The sequence below is a fragment of the Labrus bergylta genome, chromosome 13 (assembly GCF_963930695.1).
Source record: "Labrus bergylta chromosome 13, fLabBer1.1, whole genome shotgun sequence".
Taxonomy (NCBI): domain Eukaryota; kingdom Metazoa; phylum Chordata; class Actinopteri; order Labriformes; family Labridae; genus Labrus; species Labrus bergylta.
The window spans coordinates 6,094,291-6,117,002 of record NC_089207.1 but is presented as its reverse complement, the minus strand read 5'-3'; the positions used below and the strand labels follow the sequence as shown (position 1 = coordinate 6,117,002).

At 41.3% G+C, this 22,712-nt stretch overlaps 2 protein-coding genes across 5 annotated transcripts; both read left to right on the top strand.

The window, feature by feature from the left end:
• Nucleotides 1-1,251: 1,251 nt before the first annotated feature.
• Nucleotides 1,252-4,328, top strand: si:ch211-218d20.15 (uncharacterized). 3 transcript variants are annotated; one of them, XM_020633944.3, is made up of 8 exons: nucleotides 1,252-1,697; nucleotides 2,024-2,142; nucleotides 2,663-2,723; nucleotides 2,797-2,864; nucleotides 2,969-3,071; nucleotides 3,411-3,529; nucleotides 3,650-3,795; nucleotides 3,877-4,328. In XM_020633944.3, the coding sequence occupies exons 1-8, from the start codon at nucleotides 1,637-1,639 to the stop codon at nucleotides 3,983-3,985; spliced, it is 786 nt and encodes a 261-aa protein (XP_020489600.2). In that variant the 5' UTR covers nucleotides 1,252-1,636; the 3' UTR covers nucleotides 3,986-4,328. The 3 variants fall into 3 exon arrangements, with proteins under 3 accessions (XP_020489600.2, XP_065818028.1, XP_020489601.2); XM_065961956.1 differs by having other exon boundaries at nucleotides 1,253-1,697; nucleotides 1,923-2,142; XM_020633945.3 differs by lacking the exon at nucleotides 2,024-2,142 and having other exon boundaries at nucleotides 1,253-1,697.
• Nucleotides 4,329-5,085: 757 nt separating this feature from the next.
• On the top strand, nucleotides 5,086-22,646 carry si:ch211-269e2.1 (cohesin subunit SA-2). 2 transcript variants are annotated; one of them, XM_065961954.1, is made up of 32 exons: nucleotides 5,086-5,201; nucleotides 5,640-5,753; nucleotides 5,829-5,913; nucleotides 6,556-6,714; nucleotides 6,829-6,925; nucleotides 7,032-7,108; nucleotides 7,197-7,268; nucleotides 8,551-8,755; nucleotides 8,841-8,992; nucleotides 9,091-9,164; nucleotides 9,247-9,370; nucleotides 9,449-9,547; nucleotides 9,973-10,052; nucleotides 10,685-10,792; nucleotides 10,885-11,005; nucleotides 11,106-11,223; nucleotides 11,693-11,796; nucleotides 12,508-12,600; nucleotides 12,722-12,808; nucleotides 13,123-13,323; nucleotides 13,819-13,895; nucleotides 13,977-14,064; nucleotides 14,175-14,255; nucleotides 15,364-15,456; nucleotides 15,539-15,713; nucleotides 17,732-17,868; nucleotides 19,123-19,224; nucleotides 19,322-19,473; nucleotides 19,562-19,690; nucleotides 19,771-19,961; nucleotides 20,056-20,131; nucleotides 20,229-22,646. In XM_065961954.1, exons 2-32 carry the CDS (start codon nucleotides 5,701-5,703, stop codon nucleotides 20,362-20,364), a joined length of 3,546 nt encoding a protein of 1,181 aa, XP_065818026.1. In that variant the 5' UTR covers nucleotides 5,086-5,201; nucleotides 5,640-5,700; the 3' UTR covers nucleotides 20,365-22,646. The 2 variants fall into 2 exon arrangements, with proteins under 2 accessions (XP_065818026.1, XP_065818025.1); XM_065961953.1 differs by having other exon boundaries at nucleotides 5,095-5,210.
• Nucleotides 22,647-22,712: the final 66 nt, after the last annotated feature.

Here is a 22,712-nt window from a genome sequence, read left to right as displayed (position 1 = left end):
GACCTCACGGAATCACTGCGTTTGGAGCTACTGGTCGATCCTCAACTCTAATGCTGCTGCCTATTACACAGTGCACTTCCAAATCCCCGCCACCCTCTTTGAGCTTGGTATCTCCGGATCAGCACTCCAGTGGTTTATTCCCTACCCTACCAGGTTGCAGGATGATATTTTAGAGACTCTTAGAAGGGAGAAGTGTCCACTGGAAGCTTCACAGCTTATCCACGGAAGTTCCTCAAGGGTCAGTGCTTGGTCCCCCCTTCTTTTCTCAAACTCCCTTGGTATAGTAATCTCATCTGTTCCCATGGTTTCTCATACCATTGCAATGCGAAGATAGGTTCACCCAGCTCTTCCGGTCATTCCTCTTTCTGTCATTTATAAACACATACGCTCTTAATGATATTGATGCTAGTGATGATGATGATGATGGGGATGAAGCAGTTGATAAGAAATACTTCTATACACCCTGGGCATCTGTGCACTGCTTGTCAGCTCCTGGGCCCTATCTGATTTCAGGCTATTTGTATGCACTAATGTTGTTTCCTCCTGTCTAGATCCTTGCTTGTGTTAGGCTACTCGTCTGTGTTGTCAGATTTATGTCACTTTGGACAAAAAGCGTCTGCTAAATGAAAATGTGACAAATTATGAAATATGTCCTTGCCTTTGTTACTTATTGTCTCTTCAGATGCACATTCCCAGCTGTCTTGCTCTGACAGTCTTTGGGGGACAATACTGTTTGTAGCCTATAACAAATACAACAATTTGTTATTAGGCTACTAACATTATATTTTAATTGTGACACATAATGTTATCAGATAATCATGTTAAACAAAACCAGATACAGCATTGATTTTACAATGATATAGGACTTTCTTCATTTAAAAACTGCACATAAGAGTTCCCTTAGAGCAGCACCCTATCGCTCATGTGGCTATCAATACCAGAATGACACATAGATTCAAACCCTAGAAAAAATTGGGGTAAGAACTAAGCTATAATATGTCCTCGATAAGATAATAATACCTGGGTAAAGAAACAAAACCTGTAAATTCCACTGTGAAACGTTATAGGCTACTTGAATGAATAAAGCCTACGTGTTTACTTAACAATAGGTGTTTGTTTGTTAATAGACAGCATATAATCGAAGTCTGCATCCTCACCAAGTGGTGATGCTGAGATCTTCATCCCTAAATCATGACATCATTCAGTAAGGCGCTCAGTGTGTGAATGTGGAGGGAGGGGGGGGGGGGGGGCGTTCAAAACTGCAAATCGCAGACCGACTGTACGGCTGTGGTTGCACAGGGCGTGGGCATTGCTTTATTTTATCCATCAATCTCTCACCAGCTTTATGGATCCACCGGGGTAATGGGATGTATTATCCGCGTTGCTGCTACGTGTGAAGTTCGTCACCTGCATGGAAACGACTAATTCCGGATGAATATCGGCTTTGTGTTCAGCCTTCATGAACGACCGACACTCAAACGCACCACTTGCGAAAGACAGTCCCGACCAAATGCCTTAAAAATACATTTAGATGTAAAATAGTCTCAACCAGGCTATTTTATTTCGCTTCCACTTGCCTTATGTGGCTTTTATTAGCGATACAGATTGAGGAAAACAGTGTGATAATCAATCAGATATGGCAGTAAGCATCACAGAGCCGCTCTGCATGCCTTGCGTTTACCATGAGGCTTTTAAAGGTAAGTCCCAGCATCAGTGTCTTTTTTTTTTTTTTAGGCTGTGGTAGCTTTTTTGTTTATATTTTTCTTCTGTTTGAATGATATTGCGTCTTGCGAGGAGTAGGCTACCTACACCCTGCAGAAACTGTCTCTGACCACTCCCCTTCTATCCCTATAAGTGTCTCCTCTTCCTTCCTTGGATCTGTATAGATGCTTTAGATGACATAATGCACGTCCCTTTTATAGCCTGCAGTGGTTCCCCTGTGATGTGTGTTGGTGAAGAGGTGAAGGCAGGAAAAGGAGAGGGGGGGGGGTGTGCGAGACTGATTTGGTTGCTGTGTGGTCAGTGGAGCTACAGGTGAAGAGACCTCTGATGCCGGTCCAGCTGAGTCCAGAGCAGGTGGGCCTGGAGATGTTGTGTCTGTGTGGGCAGCTGGACCTCCTCATCAGGGCACAGATGCAGCAGGTAGACTCACATGGACCTAACATGCTGACAAGGCTCACTTTTACCACCACTTTTTTCTTATTTTTTTGTATTTTTTTATCAGTTTCAGTCATAATATCAAGATAAAACTAAGCTAAAGTCACTGACACCAAATTGCTGTGTGGAAGCATGAATAGAATAGTTGTGAGCGGCAGGTTGGCCCCTTACAAAGCAGCCTCTACCATCAGTGTGTGAATGTGTGAATGTGTGAATTTGACATGTAGCTACTGTAGTGTAAAGTTGCCATACAAGTTCAAGTCCATTTACCGTTTTCAAATCAGTCGCTCCCAGAGTGTCTCACTGACGTTTACAACAGCACACGAAAGCAGCGTTAAATCTGAAAAGCAATTGGTGGCTCAAACATGATACCTTTCAAAAAAAAAAAGCAACAGCTTTGAGGTCCAATGTGCAGTCTCTCTTTCTGATAATAAGCATTTTACATTATTCTGTTTACATGCTTCTTCTTTATTCTGTGACTTCATTCATTGTTTGTATGTTGCAGTTCCAGGAGCAGTTAGGCCAAGGCTGCAGCCCAGAGGAGTCGGACACTTTCCAAGCTCAAGGTCAGTGATGCAAATCATTTTAATTTGTACAGCTGTCATGAATTTAACTTTGGTTTGGACTCTTTCCTTGAAGGCTCAGAGATTCTTGACCAGATGCTGCAGTGCCTTGAACACCTACCAAAGCCTATGCCCCAGCTGGAGGTACCACAACCAACAATACTTTTCAGATACCACAGGAACCTGACTTATTACATTACATCATGAAACACCAGACGATCCTCTTTACGTGCCTGTTTTTTTTTCAGGACTACCTGGACATGATGGGTCTGTCAGTAATGTTTCCTCGAGTGGAGGTTTTCCTAATTCAGGGAAGCCCAGTGGACATGTTAGAGAGGCCGCCAATGGACGGTAAGAGATCAATCTAAGAGGGAAATAACACTTTACTAAGAAAAAACAACGTTTATTTTCATTTGTTTAAGCATGGCGAATCATGCATGGCTTTAGAAAGCCTTTTGTGCCAACTGGCGTTCAGTTCAAGGCATTAATAATGAAACTGCATAACTGGTAAGAACCTGCATGTTTCTAATAATTGTGCATATTTTAATATCCTGCTTTGTGTTTAAATTAGAATTTAAGAACTTGTTTAGAACTTGTATTTAAGTGTTTTCTCATTATTGAAACTGCATTTTTTTTCCACAAATAAAGAAACAAAAATTATGATAATAATAAGCTGATACTTTTTTGCAGAATATTTTTTCCACATTGCCAAACTGAACCAGCTCCTGGTGCTGAGTCAACAGCTGGAAGAAGATATCAGACACCTTGGAAGTCACAAATACATCGCCCACCAGCTCTCTGTCATATATGTAAGGAGAACAGATCACAACACAATCATTTTGAGACTTTTTTCTTAATTTAATAAACCTCTATTTTTTTTAAATTCCACTATCAGCTTTGTGCGTTTGAAATGTCTCTTATTTTTGCAGCAAGTCGTCAGCTGTTTCAGAGGGATTCAGGCTTTCTCTGACATAAAGAAAGACATTGAGGCCAACTTCAAACAGATGAAACAATGCCTCGTGGTAGAAGAAGACTCCAGACATGAACCTCAGCTGGCGGCTCATTACATCAACTGGTGAGTTAAAACTCAAATGTCAAGTTTTGCAGAGATGATAACCGACGCCGCTGTAACAACCATGTGCTCTTCTCCTTGCAGGATATTAGAAATAACTCAAAAATTAACATCTATGGTGTTGTCGCTTCCCGAGGAGCTGACAGACGACCTTCACCAGGCTGTGATTTTTGTGTCTCAGTTCCTCTCCTGACCGACTCTGGAGAAAAAAACGCCACTGAATGTCGTTTGGATGCACTAGGTTTTCTGCAGGAGTCGCCTGCTTCTACATAAACAGAACATGTTATGACTGTGACAAGGTGCTACAAAGTATATAAACCGATCGATGGTTGGATTGAAGAACCTACTTTATTTACAAATCCTGCAGGTTTTAATATTCCCCTTATGGATGTGATGAATATTAGTCGCTATAGTGAGTCGGTTATATGGAAATGAACGTACAGTTGCAAATCCCTCCGTGCACTACTGTTCTAACAACTGTTATGAGCTTTTTTTATACCTAAAGTGAAATAATAAAATTGAATGCAATAGAGAAATGTGTTTCCTTTCTCCCGGGTATCAGTGTGTGTGTGTGTGTGTGTGTATGACCTCAGTTCAGACGGGCCATACAAGTTATCTTATGCAGGAATAAACCTCATAAAAATTATAGAAGTTGTACATATTTCATATATTTTTCATCGCTTCTCTGTTAATCTTATTCAAAGCACATTATTTCTTACTTTCCTTCTGTTTTTCTTTTAAGTATTTTTTAAGTTTGTTGCATGCATAAGTATAAACCTACTTTGCAATATTATGATTCTGATTTCATGATGAGTGACTGGCGCCCCCTGCTGTTCCATTTAAGTAGTGTATTTCCAGAAAATGCCACCACAGCTCCCTTCTGAATTATACTGGCGTGGTCATTTAAAATGTGAGGAAGACACAGACAAAGCCTCTTTAACCACACACACACACACACACACACACACACACACACACACACAAAAACAGCGGGAAAGGCGCAATATCACGTGTGCTATTGTTGTTTTTCTGTCCTGAATAAAAACAACACTTTGTTATTATTCATATATGCAGACTAGCCGAAGTCTCAGACGACTAAAGGCTTGTCTTCAACAGATGTTTTCAGAGCTGTGGTGTACAGAAAACAAAACCGGACACTCTGTAGTCTGTCAAAACCCCGCGGGAGGAGGGACTAAACAGTGAGTGACGTATCAGACTAACAAATCATCTACGTTTGTTTTGGAGCAGCAGCCAATCAGCGCGGGTTAGGCTGTCTGCTCAATCTTGACTATGAGAGCTGTGGGGAAAAGAAGGAGGATACTCGGGTTAATGTTTCATTTTTATGAATGTGACAACATTTCGGTTTAAAGGAGATACATCAATGGATACCGAAGCAGGATCATAAACAGGTGAAGACGGTGAGTTTGAAAAGTTTTGCAGCGGCCGAGCTGTCTGTCAGTCAGCTTTAATCTTTGTTACAGTGAACACAACAACACTGGACTTTATAAGGAAATGTCGGATGTTTTTTTTTTTTTTTTTTTATCTCTGCATGCATTTGTGCTTAATAACAGTCAAAAACAAGCAGAATGTTACATTTAACCTTTTCAAGCATCTCCTCTCTCTCTCTCTCTCTCTCTCTCTCTCTCTGTCCTTAAACAACCCTTTAAATTCCTACCTGTCCTACCTGTCCTACATTAAATGACTTGAAGTGTGTTTTTTCTGCAAAAGTGGATATTGCCCCAGGTTCATTATTAGCCATACATTTATGAATATGGTAACCTCTTTTCTTTATGGAATTCAAATTGTCCTAAGTAATCATAATTATGGTTGTCTGAATATCTCTCCAGATGCAGGCACACACCTGAGTGTTGTGTGTGTGTGTGTGTGTGTAAAGACATCAGGAAGGAGATGATACCTGAGCCCACAGCTGCAGCAGCTGCATCCAGGTCCTCAGAGCAAAAGTAAGCATCTTCACGTTCTCATTGAATTCACAATCAAAACGTTATCTCACTGAATGATTTATTTCACTTTTACAGGAAGAACTCTCGGGGTGGGGCAAACTCCTCTGGAGCTGTCAATCATTCAGGGGAGGACTCTGGAAATGAGAACAGACGAAGGAGTGTAAGGTGTTTTTATACTGATGCACTGATACGCATGCATGCCGGGTTACCGCCAGAATCGGTCGAGTAGAAGTAGAAGAAAGTATGCGTACAGTAGTGCACATAAATAGGAGGCTTCCTTGGTGATGTTGCGTGCGTAATAATCACAATTGACCTTTTTGTAAGAGAATATGCTACGATAAAGTTTGTAAAGAAGAGGTGGAAATGACTGGGATTACTATCAGTTATATCACTATTAAATTATTCAAATAAAATGTAGGGAGAAAAAAAAGATCTAAAACAGAAGTTTATTACAGTTTGTCTGCCACTTTTTCTGTGTAACAAGAGGTCAACTCTGCCAACTCCTGAAACCAAAAGATATGCAGACTTGTTGAGCCTAATTTATTGCAGTTGTATTTCTTTTTCCAAATGTAAAAGTATGTCATGATTTTTCCTCATTAATAAAGCAAAGTCTTCTGCTTAAATCGTTTGTTAAAAGCTAATCGTTATAAGAGGAGTGAAAATGTCTCTTGCCTGACTAACTCGTATTTGGACTTTAATGCAAAAAGTGTCATTGATTTTGCCCGTTTAGGATGCAGCACGCATTGTTTGAACTTATTTGTACATGAACTTGTGTCTGTGTCACATTATCAAAACCTCACAGAAGCGAAGGAGAAAAGCGCACACGGCCTCAGAGAATGTTAAGAGCAAGAATGCCAAAGCCGGCCGCGGCAGTGTCAGCAAAGCAAGAGGCAGGAAACAGAAACATGTGGAGGCCGTCACCCTGTTTGAGGTGGTCACCATGGGCAGGGGCGCCATGCAGGTACAACGTGATATGTATTCTGGTTTTGGAAGGGTAATATGTCCAGTTTCAGATATAAGAAATGATTAGTGTCATCTGCAGAACCTCAATCTGTTCTCTGTGATGTCTGAGCAGGTCGTGATTGATGATTGGATCGAGGCTTATGTGACCGACAGACACTCACCTCTCCTCGATCTCATCAGCTTCTTCATCCAGTGCTGTGGCTGCAAAGGCAAGTAGATGTATTCACAAGCACAAACGCACAAACACATACACAAACATGAATGAAAAACACTGCACATACTGGGTCTACTTTACCTTCCCCGTGTCTCTCTCAGGTCTGGTCACAGCAGAGATGTGTCAGAACAAAGAGGACAGTGACGTCATGAGTAAGATGGTGGAGGAGCTGGATGAGGTACAGTCTGAGTTTTCTTCCTTTTCCTTCATTGTTGCGTCAGTTTCAGCTCTCTGAACTGAATCTGTGTGACTGTGTGTGTGTTCAGGTCTCTGGTCTGCAGTATAAGAAGTTTCTGGCCTTTCCCTGGATCCTCACCGTCACCTGGCCCATGGATACAGTCAGTGCCTTATGGCTCATTATTAAATCAGATTTTTCACCTATGATCAACAGTAATTAACCAAACAATGTATATAGCCTTAATATATATATAATACAAGTCAATATAATCGTTTTTATTTGGACACTATTTACCCTCATCTTACTTGATCGGGAAGAGATTAGGAATCTTAGATACAGGGACACTGTTGATTCAAACTGTGTGGAGCAAACGCATTGCATTGTGGGAACTAAAGTAGTGTACATACAAGCAATACTAGATTTATGCTTCCATTGAGTATTTGCAGAAGCAGAGTATAATTCTTCCTGCACATCTAAACCCCGCACACATACAAGATGTCGAAGAGGTCAAACTCCAGTAACTTTAATGAGCTGACAAACATGTTGTTGTGGTCGTCATCGGGGTTAAAGCTGTTCTTCAGTTTTGAAAACAGGATGTGGTCTATAATGACATAAAGTACATCTATTTAATGCTTTGAATTCAGACTCACAAAGTGAAAGACAAAGAACGTAAACAAAAGAAGAAAATTAAGCTCTGGTGCACTCAACCTTTTGCTTCCCTACCTTTATTTATCCAGGTTTGTTTCAGTGAGCACGGATCCTGTTTTACAGGAACACCCTGTTTAAAGCGCCGTCTACAGCTGGCATTCACATGCTTTCAGGGCGATGTCATTAAAAGTGTACTTAACCTCAGGTACAGCAGTGCTCACCTGCGATTAGAAAATGTCTGCACGTGCTTCTTGAGTTACCACTTTTGATTTTTTTTCTCACCTCATATGCAAACGTAGTACGTTATTTCTGTTTGTGTTCTTAACCGGGAGCCCAAATGATTATCAGACACCATCCTTTAAGAATCCGTTTAGTCTATTTTTGTGGTTTGTCATTGTGTTTTGTACTTTATTCGGAGCAGTAGACATAGAATGGATACACTTATGCAGAGTATATTTGTGAAGTAGTTGTTTATTCAATGTGGCCCAGGACACTGTTTAAGAAATGTAGCCGTGTGGTACCTACACTAGATGCGGCAGTAGCCCAGTCTGTAGAGAACCTGAGGGTCACCAGTACGAGTCCAGGTGCCGATCATAATATGGAATTTGGTCTGGTAGCTGGAGAGGTGCCAGGGCACATCCCGAGTACTGCAGATGATCCCTTGAGCAAAGGCACCGAACCTCCAACAAATAATTGGGCTTGAGAGCGACTTGCTGCTTTACCTTTTAGGTTGTTGCTTTCCTTTAAAGTTGGTGTACTCTGTTTTTTCTCCTTCTTTCTTCTCTCTGCTGCAGGATAGCGTGGAGTATCCTCTGACACAAGCAGGGCCGTATGGACGCTGGTTTCACTCCGAGTTCTGTGACTTCATATCGGTGCTTGTGGCTCAGTGTCAGCACAGCGTCATATTTGACTGTTACCTGATGAACGCCATCATCTCATTGCTCACCGAGCTCTCCGACTCGTTCGTACGTGCATTCAGGCACACCTGCACACTAGCGGGTGAGGAATTAAAAGCAGACACAGACAGATACATAAGCCCGTTCACTTTACTGATCTATAGTATTTGTTTTTGTTCTGTGATAAGCGGTGAAGTTGCTGAGCTCTCTGGCGAGCGTCGCTCTGAGTCTGAGCGTCGGCATCGAGAACAGTCAGAAGCTGTTTCAGGTGCAGAAAACAAAGACGCTGAGACAGAAGAGCACGCTGCAACAGGAGAGAATACAGAAGAAGATCACAGAGGTGAGACCAGTGTCCAACTGAAAATATAGGATTATTATCCCAGTGATGAGTAGAACTAATTGTTTGGCTTCTTTGTGTGTTTCCTTTTGCTCTCCCAGCTGCAGGAGAAAAGGACGGAGATCGAGAGCATGATGGACATCATTTTCAAAGGAGTTTTTCTGAAAAGACATCGGTAAGTGTTTCCCTGACTCTTCTAGTGTCAGCAGAGCTTTCAGCGTGTATTTGAGCTGAATTGTTTTTGTGTACCTGAGCAGAGACGTGCTTCCTGAAATCCGTTCGATCTGTCTGGAAGAGTTGGGTCTGTGGATGAAGCTCTACAGCTCTTCGTTTCTCAATGATAGCTACCTCAAATACATGGGCTGGATGCTGCACGACAAGGTAAACATGTCATCTGATGCAATAAAGAAAACAGTTTTTACACCCCGTCTTTGCACTAACATGCTTTTCTTTGATCAGGTACCAGATGTGCGTCTCAAGTGTGTGTTAGGTCTTCAGGGTTTGTATGGAGATCCAGTCCTGCACCCTAAACTTGACCTGTTCACCAGCCGCTTCAAGGTAAACAACTCAACTCCCAGATACATCAGTGGACTTAAAGATGCCTTAATTAAGAGATGTATGCTTTTGTAACACTGCTGTGAAAGAGATGGCCTTTACAGAGCTTTAAAGTAAGTTTCAGCTGATTGTTCATTTGTGTGGTTTTCAACACCTCTGATTTGGTTCACTTCCACCACTCTGATAACATTGTTTCCAGCTGTAGTATGCAGCTCCTGTCACAGAAAAAAAATGCAAAATATTACATCTAATTATTTGTAACGTAAAGGGTGAGGATATGTCAATGTGGGTTAGGCTGTTTTAAAGGTTTTTAAGCTGGAGAGAAGGTGGATGAGTGCAGAAAAACAGAACCAAACAACAATTTCATAGCTGAATGAAAGTTTTTAGAGTGTGTGCGTTCCTGCCTGATGTTCCCTGTGTTGTTCCAGGACCGGATGATCTCCATGACCCTGGATAAGGACAACGAAGTGGCAGTGCAGACCATGAAACTACTACTGATCATCTCTAAGTGAGTTGCCTGTTTGCAGTTTATTTAAACATGAGTATATGAAACTTTACACATTAATAACTTTTCTTCAAGCGTGCCCAAGCTAGCCAGAAAGGCTTTCACCTTTAATCACTGGGCAGGAGACGGTGGTTAGCATGAAGGCGAGGCAGCTTTATTTATAGAGCACATTTCAGCAACAGGGCAATTTAAAGTGATTCACACAAGACATGAAAAACATGAGAACGGACAAAAAGAACACATTATGGGTCGCTGGTAGCCGAGTGGTTAGTGCGCCAAACCATTTACAAATGCTACAGTCCTCGAAGCGGACCGCCTGGGTTCAAAACTCGACCGGAGGATCCTTTCCTGTCCCATCTCTCAAATAAAGCACCGAAACCCCCCCAAAAACCTTTAAAAAACATGATAAGGAAGCAATTAAAACTGATTTTAAAAAGCTATTAAAAAGTTAGAGTGCAGTGTTATAAAATGACAAAATAACAACAATAAACAGATCGATGTTAAAAACATGAAAGGTGCATGAAAGATGAAAGCACCATCAACCAATAAAAGCATTTTCACATCATCCTCCAATTAGTCAATCTTTTTTTTTTTTCTGCTGCTTTTCTTTGCATCAATCCACTTCGACTCCTCAGAACCTCTGACGATGTTCTGAGCCCGGAGGACTACAAACAGCTGCTCCAGTTTGTTTACTCGTCACAGCGCCCTCTAGCTGTGACTGCAGGGGAGCTGCTCTACTCAAGGTGCATTGACCTCCATCACTTTTTTTTTTTTTAAACCACACTAGATTAAAAAGGGGAGAGTTTGACTGTATTTATTCGTTGGTCTCTGACAGGCTTCTCAACACGGCAGTCCCTGCATCTGATACTCAGGATGAAATAAATGACGATGAGGCACAAAAACAAGACATATTCTCCACGCTGAAGGCCCTGCTGCAGTTCTTCAAGGAGTCTCAGGTGAAAAATTCACAGAAGGATTCAATGCAGTTGGGTTTAAGTATGTTGTTTTCCACGACATTGTGGAGTAACGTGTATGCGTACCTATGTCCACTTCCAGCTGCACAAGCATGTGGTGTACCTGGTGGACAGTCTGTGGGACTGTGGAGGAGCTCTGCTGAAGGACTGGCCTGCTCTCACATCTTTACTGCTGCAGGACCCTCCCTCACACCGTCAGGGTAACTGTTAATGTGTGACTTTCAAGTGAACTGTGAATCTACATTGGGAACAGCCTCAAAGAAAATCAAACCATCAGCTAGAACATTGACTCATGTCCACTGTCAGAGAATAATGTCATCAGAATCAGAATCATTAGTGAAGCAGAACGAGCCTTTACTTTCATTTCCCCTGCGAATGATCACAGTGAGCAATATGTTAGCCAGCTAAAAAGATGAAGGAAGATGGTTTTTCTTTTGGGAACACATCACATGTATGGCATGTTCAATATGTACCAGACTAGAAAATCAAAGATTTTAGTCTAGGGTGTCGCCAAAATCAGAACAAAATGAAAGCTCCTCACAGAAACTTCAACTGCAATGTTTTCAGCGATAAAGAGCGTACTTTCATTTCTACATTCTTAAATCATTTTTATGTCGATTGTTGAGTTTATCAAGTTGTTTTTTGTTGTGTCTCTGTATGTGGGTGTAGGTCTCACTCATGAAGAAAAAGCCGTGCTTGTGGAGATCTTGGTTGCGTCGGTGCGTCAGGCCGCGGAGGGACCAGTGCTGGCAGGAAGGAGTGGAGCCAAGAAGGTCAGAGGGGGATCCATCTCATTTATTTTTGTCGCTAAATCACCTTAACAGCAGTAAAAGTACCAATAACATGATAAAAAAAAAGCTCTTAAAGGTTATCAAAAGTCTGTGGCTCAGTTGGTTGAGCTGGTTGTCTCGATCCCCAGCTCCTGCAGCCACAAGTCCGATGGGTCCTTAACCTCAAGTTGCTTCTAAAGGCTGCGAGTCCAGGGGATGGGTCCTTAATTTGAATGGTCATAAAATGAACCTGGGGGATCTTGGGATTATTTATTTAGTACAAAATAAGAGTTTCCCAAATGTGCATTCTTCTTTAGTACTGTTTGTGAACTATTGGCTAATTTTACATCTTTGATCTTCAAGAAATAGTTGAATTGAAAACCACCTGGGTATTGTAGAGATGCGTTGGGGTGTTTCCTCTCGTCATTCCCTCCTCTGCTCTGACAATAAGGTAAAGATTTCTGCAGGAGTTCCACAGTTGTCAACAGAGCTGTCAATCATGACGCTACAGCTGCATTTAGCTTTTTAAAGTGAGGAATCTGAAAAGTAACAAAAGCTAGTACTGTACTTATTGTAGTGGAAAATAGCATTATGTTTACCTCTGAGATAAAGGGGAGTAGATACTCTGTAGAGCGTGCCTTGAAAAGTAAATACTTCAATACAGTTCTTGAGTTTCTGATAAGTCGGTCTATGTTTGTGTTCTTTATATTTCAGGTCATGAGTGCCAGGGAAAAGAAAATTCAGATTGATGACTGCACTAAACTCACTGAACATCTCATCGTGGTGCTTCCTAACTTACTGTCCAAGGTATTCACACGTCAGAGACTCAATCAGATAAATTCAGACCTCTATGCTGCACGATGTGATCCTGGGCATTGTGTCCCGATAACATCTGGTCTTGTGATGTGTGTTGTTGTTGTTTGTGCAGTTCTCAGATAGTCCTGACGTCGTTGCCTCCCTGATGAAGATTCCTCAGTTCTTCATCCCACAGTGTCCTAAAGCTGGAAACACACAGGTCTGCATACCGGCCTTCAAATTCCCACAGACAAGAAAGAATGCAACATGTGATGCCTTTTTCATGCCTTAAGGCTGCACTGTGCAAAGTTATGAATTTTATAGTTATCCACCCATTTATCCATTATCTATACTTCTTTTTCCATTTGGGGTCACTGTTCCCAGTTGCCATTACAGCGATCTAACCGTGTTATCTTGTTACTACTTAATCATATTTGAATCCTGCAGATAGTCTGTGTTTGCTGTAATTTGTTGTAGTAGTAATGTAGCCACACATTTTCAATCTCTTCTTCATTCCTCTTGTTTTTTCCTCAGGCGGTGTCGGACCTGCTGGCAGAGATTGGAGCTGTCCTGGGCCGTCACTCAGGCCCCGCTGTCCTGGAGGCTGCAGCCCGCACGTACCTCAGTCTGTGCGGGGAGGAGACGTCCTGCTGCTCCGCTGCTCACACTGGAAGAGACTCTCTGGTCCAGAGCTGGGTAGACAAACTGACCGCTCTGCTGCAGGACGCGCTGAAGGTAAAGCTACGTTCAGTGTATGTTTCTGTGTTTACAGCTCACTCTCTCACTCGCTCACTTCGAGCTGCCAACACACGGCACAGGTGGAAGAGAGGAGAGGGACGATGATGGGGCGTTCAGGTGCGTGTGGAAAAACAGAAATGCAATGCTCATCGTTCCTAAGAGAAGGAAGGGTTGATTGTTGATATTGTTGATTTATCATGATTGTGCACTCCATGGTTAAGCTAAAGGCTACTTGTTTGATTCGATGGCATACTCTTAAAGTGATACAGACTGTGCAATATCATAATGTCGCTTAAGGCGCAAATTGACCAGAGCCCGCCGTTGTCTGTATTATGTTTTCTACTCTTGTGTGTTTATCTTTGCAACACCTCGACTCTTTCTGAAACAACGTCACTGCTTTGTTTGAACTGCTCGTGTGAAACTGAATGTAAACAATAAAAAGCCCTTTGTGACATAAGGATATATTAATCTGCCTGTGTCTCGTTGTTGTAGGCGGACACTTTCACTGCTGACAAGGAACACACTGGAGACATTCTACCGACACTGAAGAAACTCAGAGCTTTTCACAAGTAAGATTTTCCTCCTATGAAATTAACGCTGCTTATCTTCTACCATTGGAGTGATTTATTGGTTATTCCTCTTCCTGTCAGCTGTCATGACCTCTCCCGTTGGAACCTGTTCGAGCTGCTGTCCCCTCTCCTGTCAGTGGAGGGCAGCGAGAGAGGAGCCCCATCAGAGGTACTTATTTATCACCTTTGACATCAAATTCCTTCAAGTTCTTTGGACTTATTCGTCCCCCTGTTTTGCTCTAAAAGAGTCTCCATCATTGTCTTTATGTTTTTCTGAAGGTGCTGCTGGAGGTGCTGCAGTGTCTGTGTTACTCAATGATCTGGTCTCTCAACACGAGTGGTGAATCGCTCAGCTCCAGAGTGAGTTTCTCTGATTTTATTGACAGACTTTCACCAGAATCAGAATCGGTATTTATTGCCAAGTACATTTACACATCCAAGGAATTTGACTTAACAAAGGAAATATAAAAACAGCAGAGCTCCTGCTGACAGCTTGAATAGAATTAGATAAAAATATGAAAGCTATTAGAAAAGATATAATAATAATACGCTGCTGCCTTTAAGTTTCATGATCACAAATAAAGAATTTGAGAATGGAAAATAGGACGTTTTTTTTTTGAACAGCTGTGTTGGGGAATAATACAGAAAATATAGGGTGCAATGGTGGACGGAAAAAGTGTTATAACATGTGAAAATGGAAGAAGAATCTGGCAACATGATTATTAAATGCAATACAAACGGATAAAATACACCACGGTGGGATTTGAACAATGATAAATATATTTACTGCTAGAATAAGTGTTGCGGTGGTCTCTTTTTGTCGGTGGAGAAAAAGCAGTTTTTTTTGTACTACTGTGTTGCAAAAAAAAAGGAAAAACTCATTCTCGCTCACTGATTTCACTGTTTTAAATGATCAGTTATTGGTTTCAGCTCTGATCACACTAATAGAATAAGAGTTTATTCTTAGTAACCAGTGAAAACCAGTAACATTGGAGTGTCTGCATATCAAGAGCTTTAACATGGACACAGGTAGAGCTAAAATATCAGATGATCAATCGTTAAGTCTGTTGAGAGAACACTTTATGAGTGAACTGAGTCTCACTGGTTTGTTGATAAAGTCATATTTCTTGGTTTTAAGACATCGAGTCCAGCCAAACAAGGCATTTAAAGAGCTCAGCGTGGATTCTAAGAACTATTTGTGGTCAGTTTTGACATTATATCCAAAGTTCTGTAAACATAAACTTATAAACTTAAGAGTTTTAATGCAGGACTGGAAATCTAGAAGCTGGCATGTGGTGACGGTGCTTGATAAGAATTTCTCAACTGTTTTTTTTCTCCTGATCCCCTCTACAGAGGTTATACCTTGGTGTAATTTACACATTTTCAGTCATATTGCTGCATCATTTCTGTATTTATTTGGTGTGCCGAACGCTGATGTGCTGTTTGTCTGTTTGTTTGTGTGATTCAGGATAAAGCCGTGGCCCAGAGAATGCAGCTGCGTCTTTTCTGTGAGAGGAGTCATCACTGCCTGTCTCACTCTGACCCCAGTGTGCGACAGCAGGTAACACTTATTGTTAACAGATGACAGCATCATCATCTCTGTCTTCTTCCCTCTCTAACTTCACCTTTTCTTTCTGCGTAAGGCTTTTCTGGGTGTGTGTGACGTTCTGACGGCTCACTCCTACCAGCTTCAGGTGTGGAGTCCCACCTCCTTCGGTCCCCTGCTCTACACTACCAGTCCCAAACTGCAGAGGGCGCTGTTGACCTTTATATGCCAGCACGCCTTTGTTGGATCGGAGTGTGACAGCCGGAGCAGTGGTGAGATCACATCCTCAATAACTTTAAACTAGGTGCAGCTGCCGGCTGCTTCATGTCACTTTTTGTGTTGTTTATTATGTAATCTGGTCCGACTGGCATACAAAGATACAATTTGTTTTTCATGGTGCCAGGCTACATCCTTCCCTGAGTTTAATAAACACTAGTCAAGTAATTGAACAAACGAACAAAAAAAGACACCAAAATCAGAACCTGCTGCATTCAATTCCTACTTCAGGACAAATTGTGAAGGTATCAAACTGTGAGTTAGTGACTCTCTAAGAGTGAGAATAGAGTAAGAGAAAGCAACTCTGTTCTACACATTTTTAGAATCATTGTTTTTCATTCAACTTTCGTTAAATTCTTCCTCTTTGATTATTTAAATTTTCTGTAAACGTTAATGACTCATAGAAATGTAAGATATGATAAAGGTGCCCTACCTTCAGACTGACTTTTACCAGACCGACCCAGAAGGCCAAACAGTTTGGAGATCCGGGGTTTAAGTTGTTACAATTTTTTTAAAAATTTATTTTAAAAGCTTGAGTGTGAAAATTAAGTTGAAACTGCTGCTTCCAGTAAGTATATATGAAAGTATATTTACAGTGGTTGGTGCATGCGCCCCATGTGTACTCCTCCAAGGGGGCAACCCAGGTTCGAATCTGACAGTGGCTCCTTCCCGCATGTCATTCCCTACTCTCTCTCTCTAACTCTCTCTCTCCCAGATTTCTGACTCTATCCACTGTCCTATCTCTAAAGTAAAGACACAAAAAGCCCCGAAATAAACATTTAAAAGTTTGTTGACCTCTGAAATGGAGTGTAGTTTGAATGTAAAACAACATTTAAAGATGTGTGAGTTAAGAACCCATGAATTGTGATTACATTACATGAATAAAAGTGTGTTTTCCACAACTACAACCAAACTGAGCTCAGTAATCGTACCGTATGTTTTGTATCTTAAACCTTTGAGAACTATCATTTACACACAGCGTCCTAGTTATGGTGCATTTGAGAGGAAACACATTGCACTGTTACACAGCAGATGGCGCTCTCACTATGTTTCTCAGGTCTGCTCTGAGTGTAGCATTGATTCAGTGTTCAGCTTGCTGTGGTATTATATGCACGGTCACACATTAGGCTTATTATCTCATTGCTGATCTGCCTGCTGACTGCAAACCAGGTCTGATTCCCACCGTGACCTCACAATGGACCCTCAATTACCCCAAAAGAAACCCCAGTTAAGAAAAAACCCCAGACTGGAACACGCTCCACTAATATGTTTGACATGGCGTATAAAAAAAGTGATGAAGCTTGTAAATTGTTGGTGGCAATATGTTCTAAAAAAAAGAAAAAGAAAAACAAGATGTTGGGAATAAACTGAGTTCTCTGTTTGAAGTCCTGCAGGTGAACATTTGATTTCATTCATGGCTGACTGTATCCTAAACATTGGATCATCTTTACAACAGCTTCTACTTTCTGAGACATATTGCATCCAAATATGGGCTAGTTCAGAGCACGCACTAGCGGTCCTGGTGGGAATCTCTTAAATGTTCAACCAAATGCAATAGGGGATTATTGGTTTTTGAACATGTAATAAAAAGCGATTGTTTTATTGGATTTGCCTGGTTATGGTTTTGTTATATATATAGACAGTGTTTTCTATTAGCTGCTGGATCAGAGATCACTCGGAGGGCAGGGGCACAGAGTTAAATCATAAAATCAGGCCAATCTCTTTCCGTGAGAAAATTCCATTAACTCTGGCTCACCTCCGAGCCTATTTTATTAGCCTTGTGAAAGATTGAAGCCACATGGTGTCACAACTATAACTCTAGTCTTATGTTATCTTTGATTTCCACCTGCTAAAGCCATTGTCCTGAAACCTACTCAAACACTCTCCCCCTCTCCACTTTGTTCTTTGCTCTCTGCTGTATGATTTCTCATGATTAATCACTTACTTTCTTCTCATCTCGTTCTCGACCACTCCGCGTCCGACCGCACGCCTCGACTCCATCTGGATCCCTCAGTCAGTGAAAACTGTGAAGTGGAGAAGCTGGAGGACCTGCACAGGCGAAGAAATCTGCTCGTGGCCTTCTGCAAACTGATCATACATGGAGTGCTGGAGATGAGCATGGCGGCTGAGGTGTATACGTACTACATGAAGGTAAACGTCGACTCCTTAAAGGAATAGTTGGACACTTTGGGAAAAAGTTTCTTACAGTGAGATATGATGATTGATACATCTGATGTCTGTATGATGAAAACCATATCTCCTGAAATAAAAGCTGTACGTCAAGTGAAAGCTGGTCTTAAATAAGGTTGGGAGCCGTGGCTGAAAAAAAAAAATACATTAAAAGTGATCCCAAATACAGGCCAGAGAGATATTTGTATTTGCCCCGTCGGGAAATTTGTTTTACAACCAGCAGTGCCTCAAAACGATCACCCAAACAAATGAAAGAAACACATTGGACACCAGGAAACACAATAGGGGCAGTAAATACATAAATATCACACTGAGCTGTCTGGAGGACCAAGAACTTCTTGGAGAAGTTGGAAAAACTGTGCCACAAAAGGGCAGCTAGCTGCTCAGGAACTTCATAACTCACTGAATAATCCACAGCAGGTTACTGGAAATGTTTTAACAATAAAAGGCTTAATAAACTTACATAAAAGGATTTTGTGAAATTAGGGTTATTTGAAAAACAGACAAATGTAGTGTTGTTTGTACTCATAGCGCTGAGCAGTCTATGTCTAGTCTTTATCTTAAGCTCAGATAAACGACTGCTGGTTATAGCATCATATTAAACAAACAGACGCAAGATAGGTATCAAACTGACAAGACAAGAAACTTAATCGTCCGTCCACCACGGCATTCTCGCACTTTAAAATGAGCAGGCACGCCTTCGGGTAATGTTTGTTGTCAAAACCGTTCACGTGGACTCAAGGATTAAATTGTGTGAATATTCTGAACCTATTCTCTCCACATGTTTGTGGAAGCTCTTCTGTCTGAAAAGGCTTCTAAAAAATGATTCACTAGAATCCAACAAGTTTATATATGAAAATCTGCTTAAAAAAAACAAACAAACCACTTGTTACCTTCAAAGTCGTCCCTACATCTATTATCAGAGTCTGGACACATTTTTGTTAACTGTGACAGGAATGTTTGGTGGAATCATTGATGTATATACTTCTTATTCTTATTTTATATTTTTAGTGCTTATTACCTTATACTTATTCTTATATTGTTTTATTTGATCTGTTATCTGCTGATGTAACACCACGATTTCCCAGTTTGGGATCAATAAAGTAAATCTATGTCTATGTCTACACAACCATCAGGCTTTATTTATAGTTTTCCTTCATGGTTAGTAAAACCGTTTGGATTGTTTAATCAGTTGCTCCTTTTTTCTGTCTCCAGTACTACAGTGACTTTGGAGACATCATCAAGGAGACGATGTACCGGACCCGGCAGATGGATAAGATAGAGAGTGCTCGTACTCTGGTGCTCTGTTTGCAGCAGGTACACTTCATCCTTCCAAAATGAACTTCAGCTCCACCCAGGCTGCCGCAGCACTCTGACATGTTTTTTTTTTTTTTTTCTCCTCCACTTCTCCCAGCTCTTTGTTCGCCTGAAGCGAGAGCAGGAGAGCGGCGGCAGGGCTCACCCAGGAGTCCAGACCTTCACCAGCATCAAAGAGCTCGCCAGGCGCTTTGCCCTCACTTTCGGCGACCTTGTCAAGTTTCGCGAGTGCGTCGTCGTGATCCACAGGTCGGTCGTTGGCTCTTGTTTTTCTCAATGTTTCGATAACGCTGCTGGATTTTTGAGCCCTAAGGTTTGTGTGTTGTAACATGTGCAGGAACGGGATTGAATTTGTGTTCCAAGAGTTTACTCAGACTCCAGAAACACCTACGCCCCTTTACCTCTACTACCTGACCATCCTCAGCGAATTCTCCAGCAAGCTGCTCAAACCAGACAAGAAGACGGTGTAAGTGCTGCACAGAGTTACAAACAGGCTTTGAAAGTCTTTTTGAACTTTGCCTTTTGAGACTGTTCTTGTCTCTGCAGGTTCTCCTACCTGCAGAAGCACACCGCAGAGCACGTTATTGACCTCAGGGAGGAGGGCTGGCAGCCTCTTATCCACTATCGAGCTTCCCTATTGGCTGCGGGAGAAGGGGAGGACGCTGTGTCCAACGTTAGCTCTGACAGGAGGCCTCACATACCCAATCGTTCTCCTTTTTACAAACAAAAACTAGAAGGTACAACACAAAATAAAGCAAAATCAAGCGCAGAATCCTTGTGTCTTTTGTTGTCACCAAACATCAGCACCTTATGTGTATATTTTTATTTTAGGCAGCAAATCCCCAGGCCTGTTCACCTCCACCCACTCCAAAGTCAGTAAAGTACAAAGATCAAACTTCAGTCCAAGGTGAGACGGACAATCAGCTTCTTATTCCTCTAGTAGTCTTGTTTTATTTTACGAGTTGCTCATTAATTCATTTCTTTAACGTCATGCAACTTCTCAGCCGTCAGGAAAAAACGACAGACGCGGACCCCTTCTCTGTCCCTGTGGAACCGCCAGCAAAAAGGTTAAACATGGGAGGATCAGACGGCGGCACCAGCAACGAGGTGGAGAGCGACACTGTGGAAGTGGAACTGTGAGAAGGTGGAGGTTTGGAGGGAATCGGTGCATCTGTTTGGACCTAAGGTGACACGATGAACTACGGGAGAGACATCCCAATGTCCATTTATTCATTCTGTCGATACAGGTGTTAAAAAGGCAGCACTTAATATTTTATATGAGGATATCTAATGGTTATGAATAGAACCTTAGTCCGTCTTTATTTCCTACAATTTTTGTTAAAAGCATAAATGGTTGGGTTACATTGTAACCTTTGAATGAAGAGAAGAGACTATCTCTCCAGCCCTAAGCCAGCTCAGAGACACGTTTAGATCAAACTATCAGTGATTACACGGCAGCATAGTTTCTTTAAAGATGAGCTGTAGGGCGTGACCGGGCGATCTGGAGTGTCCTAAAGTAATATCCAAGGACTCTGACGAGAAGGGGATCACATCCTGTACATGTTATGTAACGGGGAGGAGAGATAGTCTAGAGACGATAATCACTGATGATTATCGATGTATTGCTAAAGGAACCAAGGTGGTGCAGTGCCAATTTAGATGCAATTTATTCAAAATAATGTTACATTTAAATTGTAACTTTCGGACTTTTGAATGTTAGAAAATGTCTGATCCTAATCTCTATGGTGTTGTTGATCCAGTTGAATCCATTCAGTATACACCATGCCCATTTTTTTTTAAAGATTGTTTTACAATCTACTTTGAATTCCGTCCAAATCTGTCTAACTCCAAAATCTGATCCAGAACACGGTTGGATGAAGCTGAAATTATGATTTCCCTCTGCATGACGTTTAGCTTTACCTGACCCTCAAAGTTTACTCAAACAGGGACAGCATTGTGTAACAAAGCCCGTTAAATCTCTTTAATGCTTTACGCTCTGGTGACCAGTAGACAGTCAGTCTGTAAGTATGACCATGAACAAAGTCTCATAAACTTATATTAAGTTTTGTCTACATTGGGGCGTTGGTGGCTCAGTGGTAAGTCCACGTGCCCCTCGTACTGAGGCTCCAGCAGGTGGCCCCTTTTCCACATGTCGTTCCCATCTCTCTCTCCCTGATTTTGTCTTCAGTGGAGGCACAAAAAGATCCCCCCCCCCCCAAGACAAAATTAAGTTTTGTCTACATAATTTTGTTTAGTACCTTGCTTATATATTTTAAACTATCATCTCCAAATATGGAACAGACATTCTGTGGTTACAAGACAAAAAAAAAGACTTATTCAGTGTTTTGTATTATATTTCTAGGTCTGTAAGTCTGTCTGTCGTCACACTCCACAGACGTGTTGATGATCTGCCAATGAAGCGTAATGAATGAATGGTTCAGAAAAGGGTTGCACTTTATTTCTATATATTTCTCTTTTAACTTAATCAAAGAAATTATGTTCCTTCTGTTATGTGTTTGGCTAATGTCTGATATACCGTTCACTTTAAATACCAGCGCTATACACTTTATTTGTCGCCCATGATGTATTCAAAAGACATCAGTGACCCCCGCTATATCACAAGGTTAACAGCCAGGTCATTGTTGCTCAGTGTGACCTCATAGTGACCTCATAGTTCCCACGTTCATTATCAAATCTTCTACCCTAAATTTAAGATCCTGCTGCCACAAATACCGACCAGCTCACCAACAATGTATTTATATACAGCTAAAGGTAATTCAAAGCTAATGCACTTTCTATTCTGGTTGAGGTAATATTTATTCAGAAAACATATTAAGATTATGTATTAATAAAAAGGGAACAACAGACCTGTTACCAGATTTAAAGATTTCTTTTTAAAAGTTTTTTTTTTTTAAACATTCAGAGATATGAAAACAAAACACTAGCTTTAATTTCAGACTACGGTTTACTGTATTTTTATTTTGCAGACTTTACGTTCTCATTTATTGACAAAGTGTATCTGTGTGTGTAAACATTTATCTGTGTGCACAAAGTAGTGTTGTAATAAAAGACCACACTAACCGAACTAATCATAGTGATGATGTAAAGAAATAGCCGATCAGTGGTCGTCTTCATTTAAATTCCAGAGTCCAACTAGTCTAAACCCGAGACAAGACAGAATAAAAACTCTTCTGATTCTGAGACGAGACCAAGACGGATTTCGAGTACAACACTAGCACAGTGATGCATCTTTCACACTCATTTCCAGATTAGACTCGCTTGCTTTAATATGAGATGTGTGATATGCTGTCTGCCACTTTATCATTGCACCTTACAGGACTTTATTTTTTATTAAAGTTTGCCAAAACTGACTCTTAATGTATTATTGTCAATGAAATAAAGAAATGAGTTCATCCCTCAAACTGAACTATTGTTATATTTTAGTACCATTTGTTTCCTTTGGTATTCAGCTGTCGGACATCTTCAGG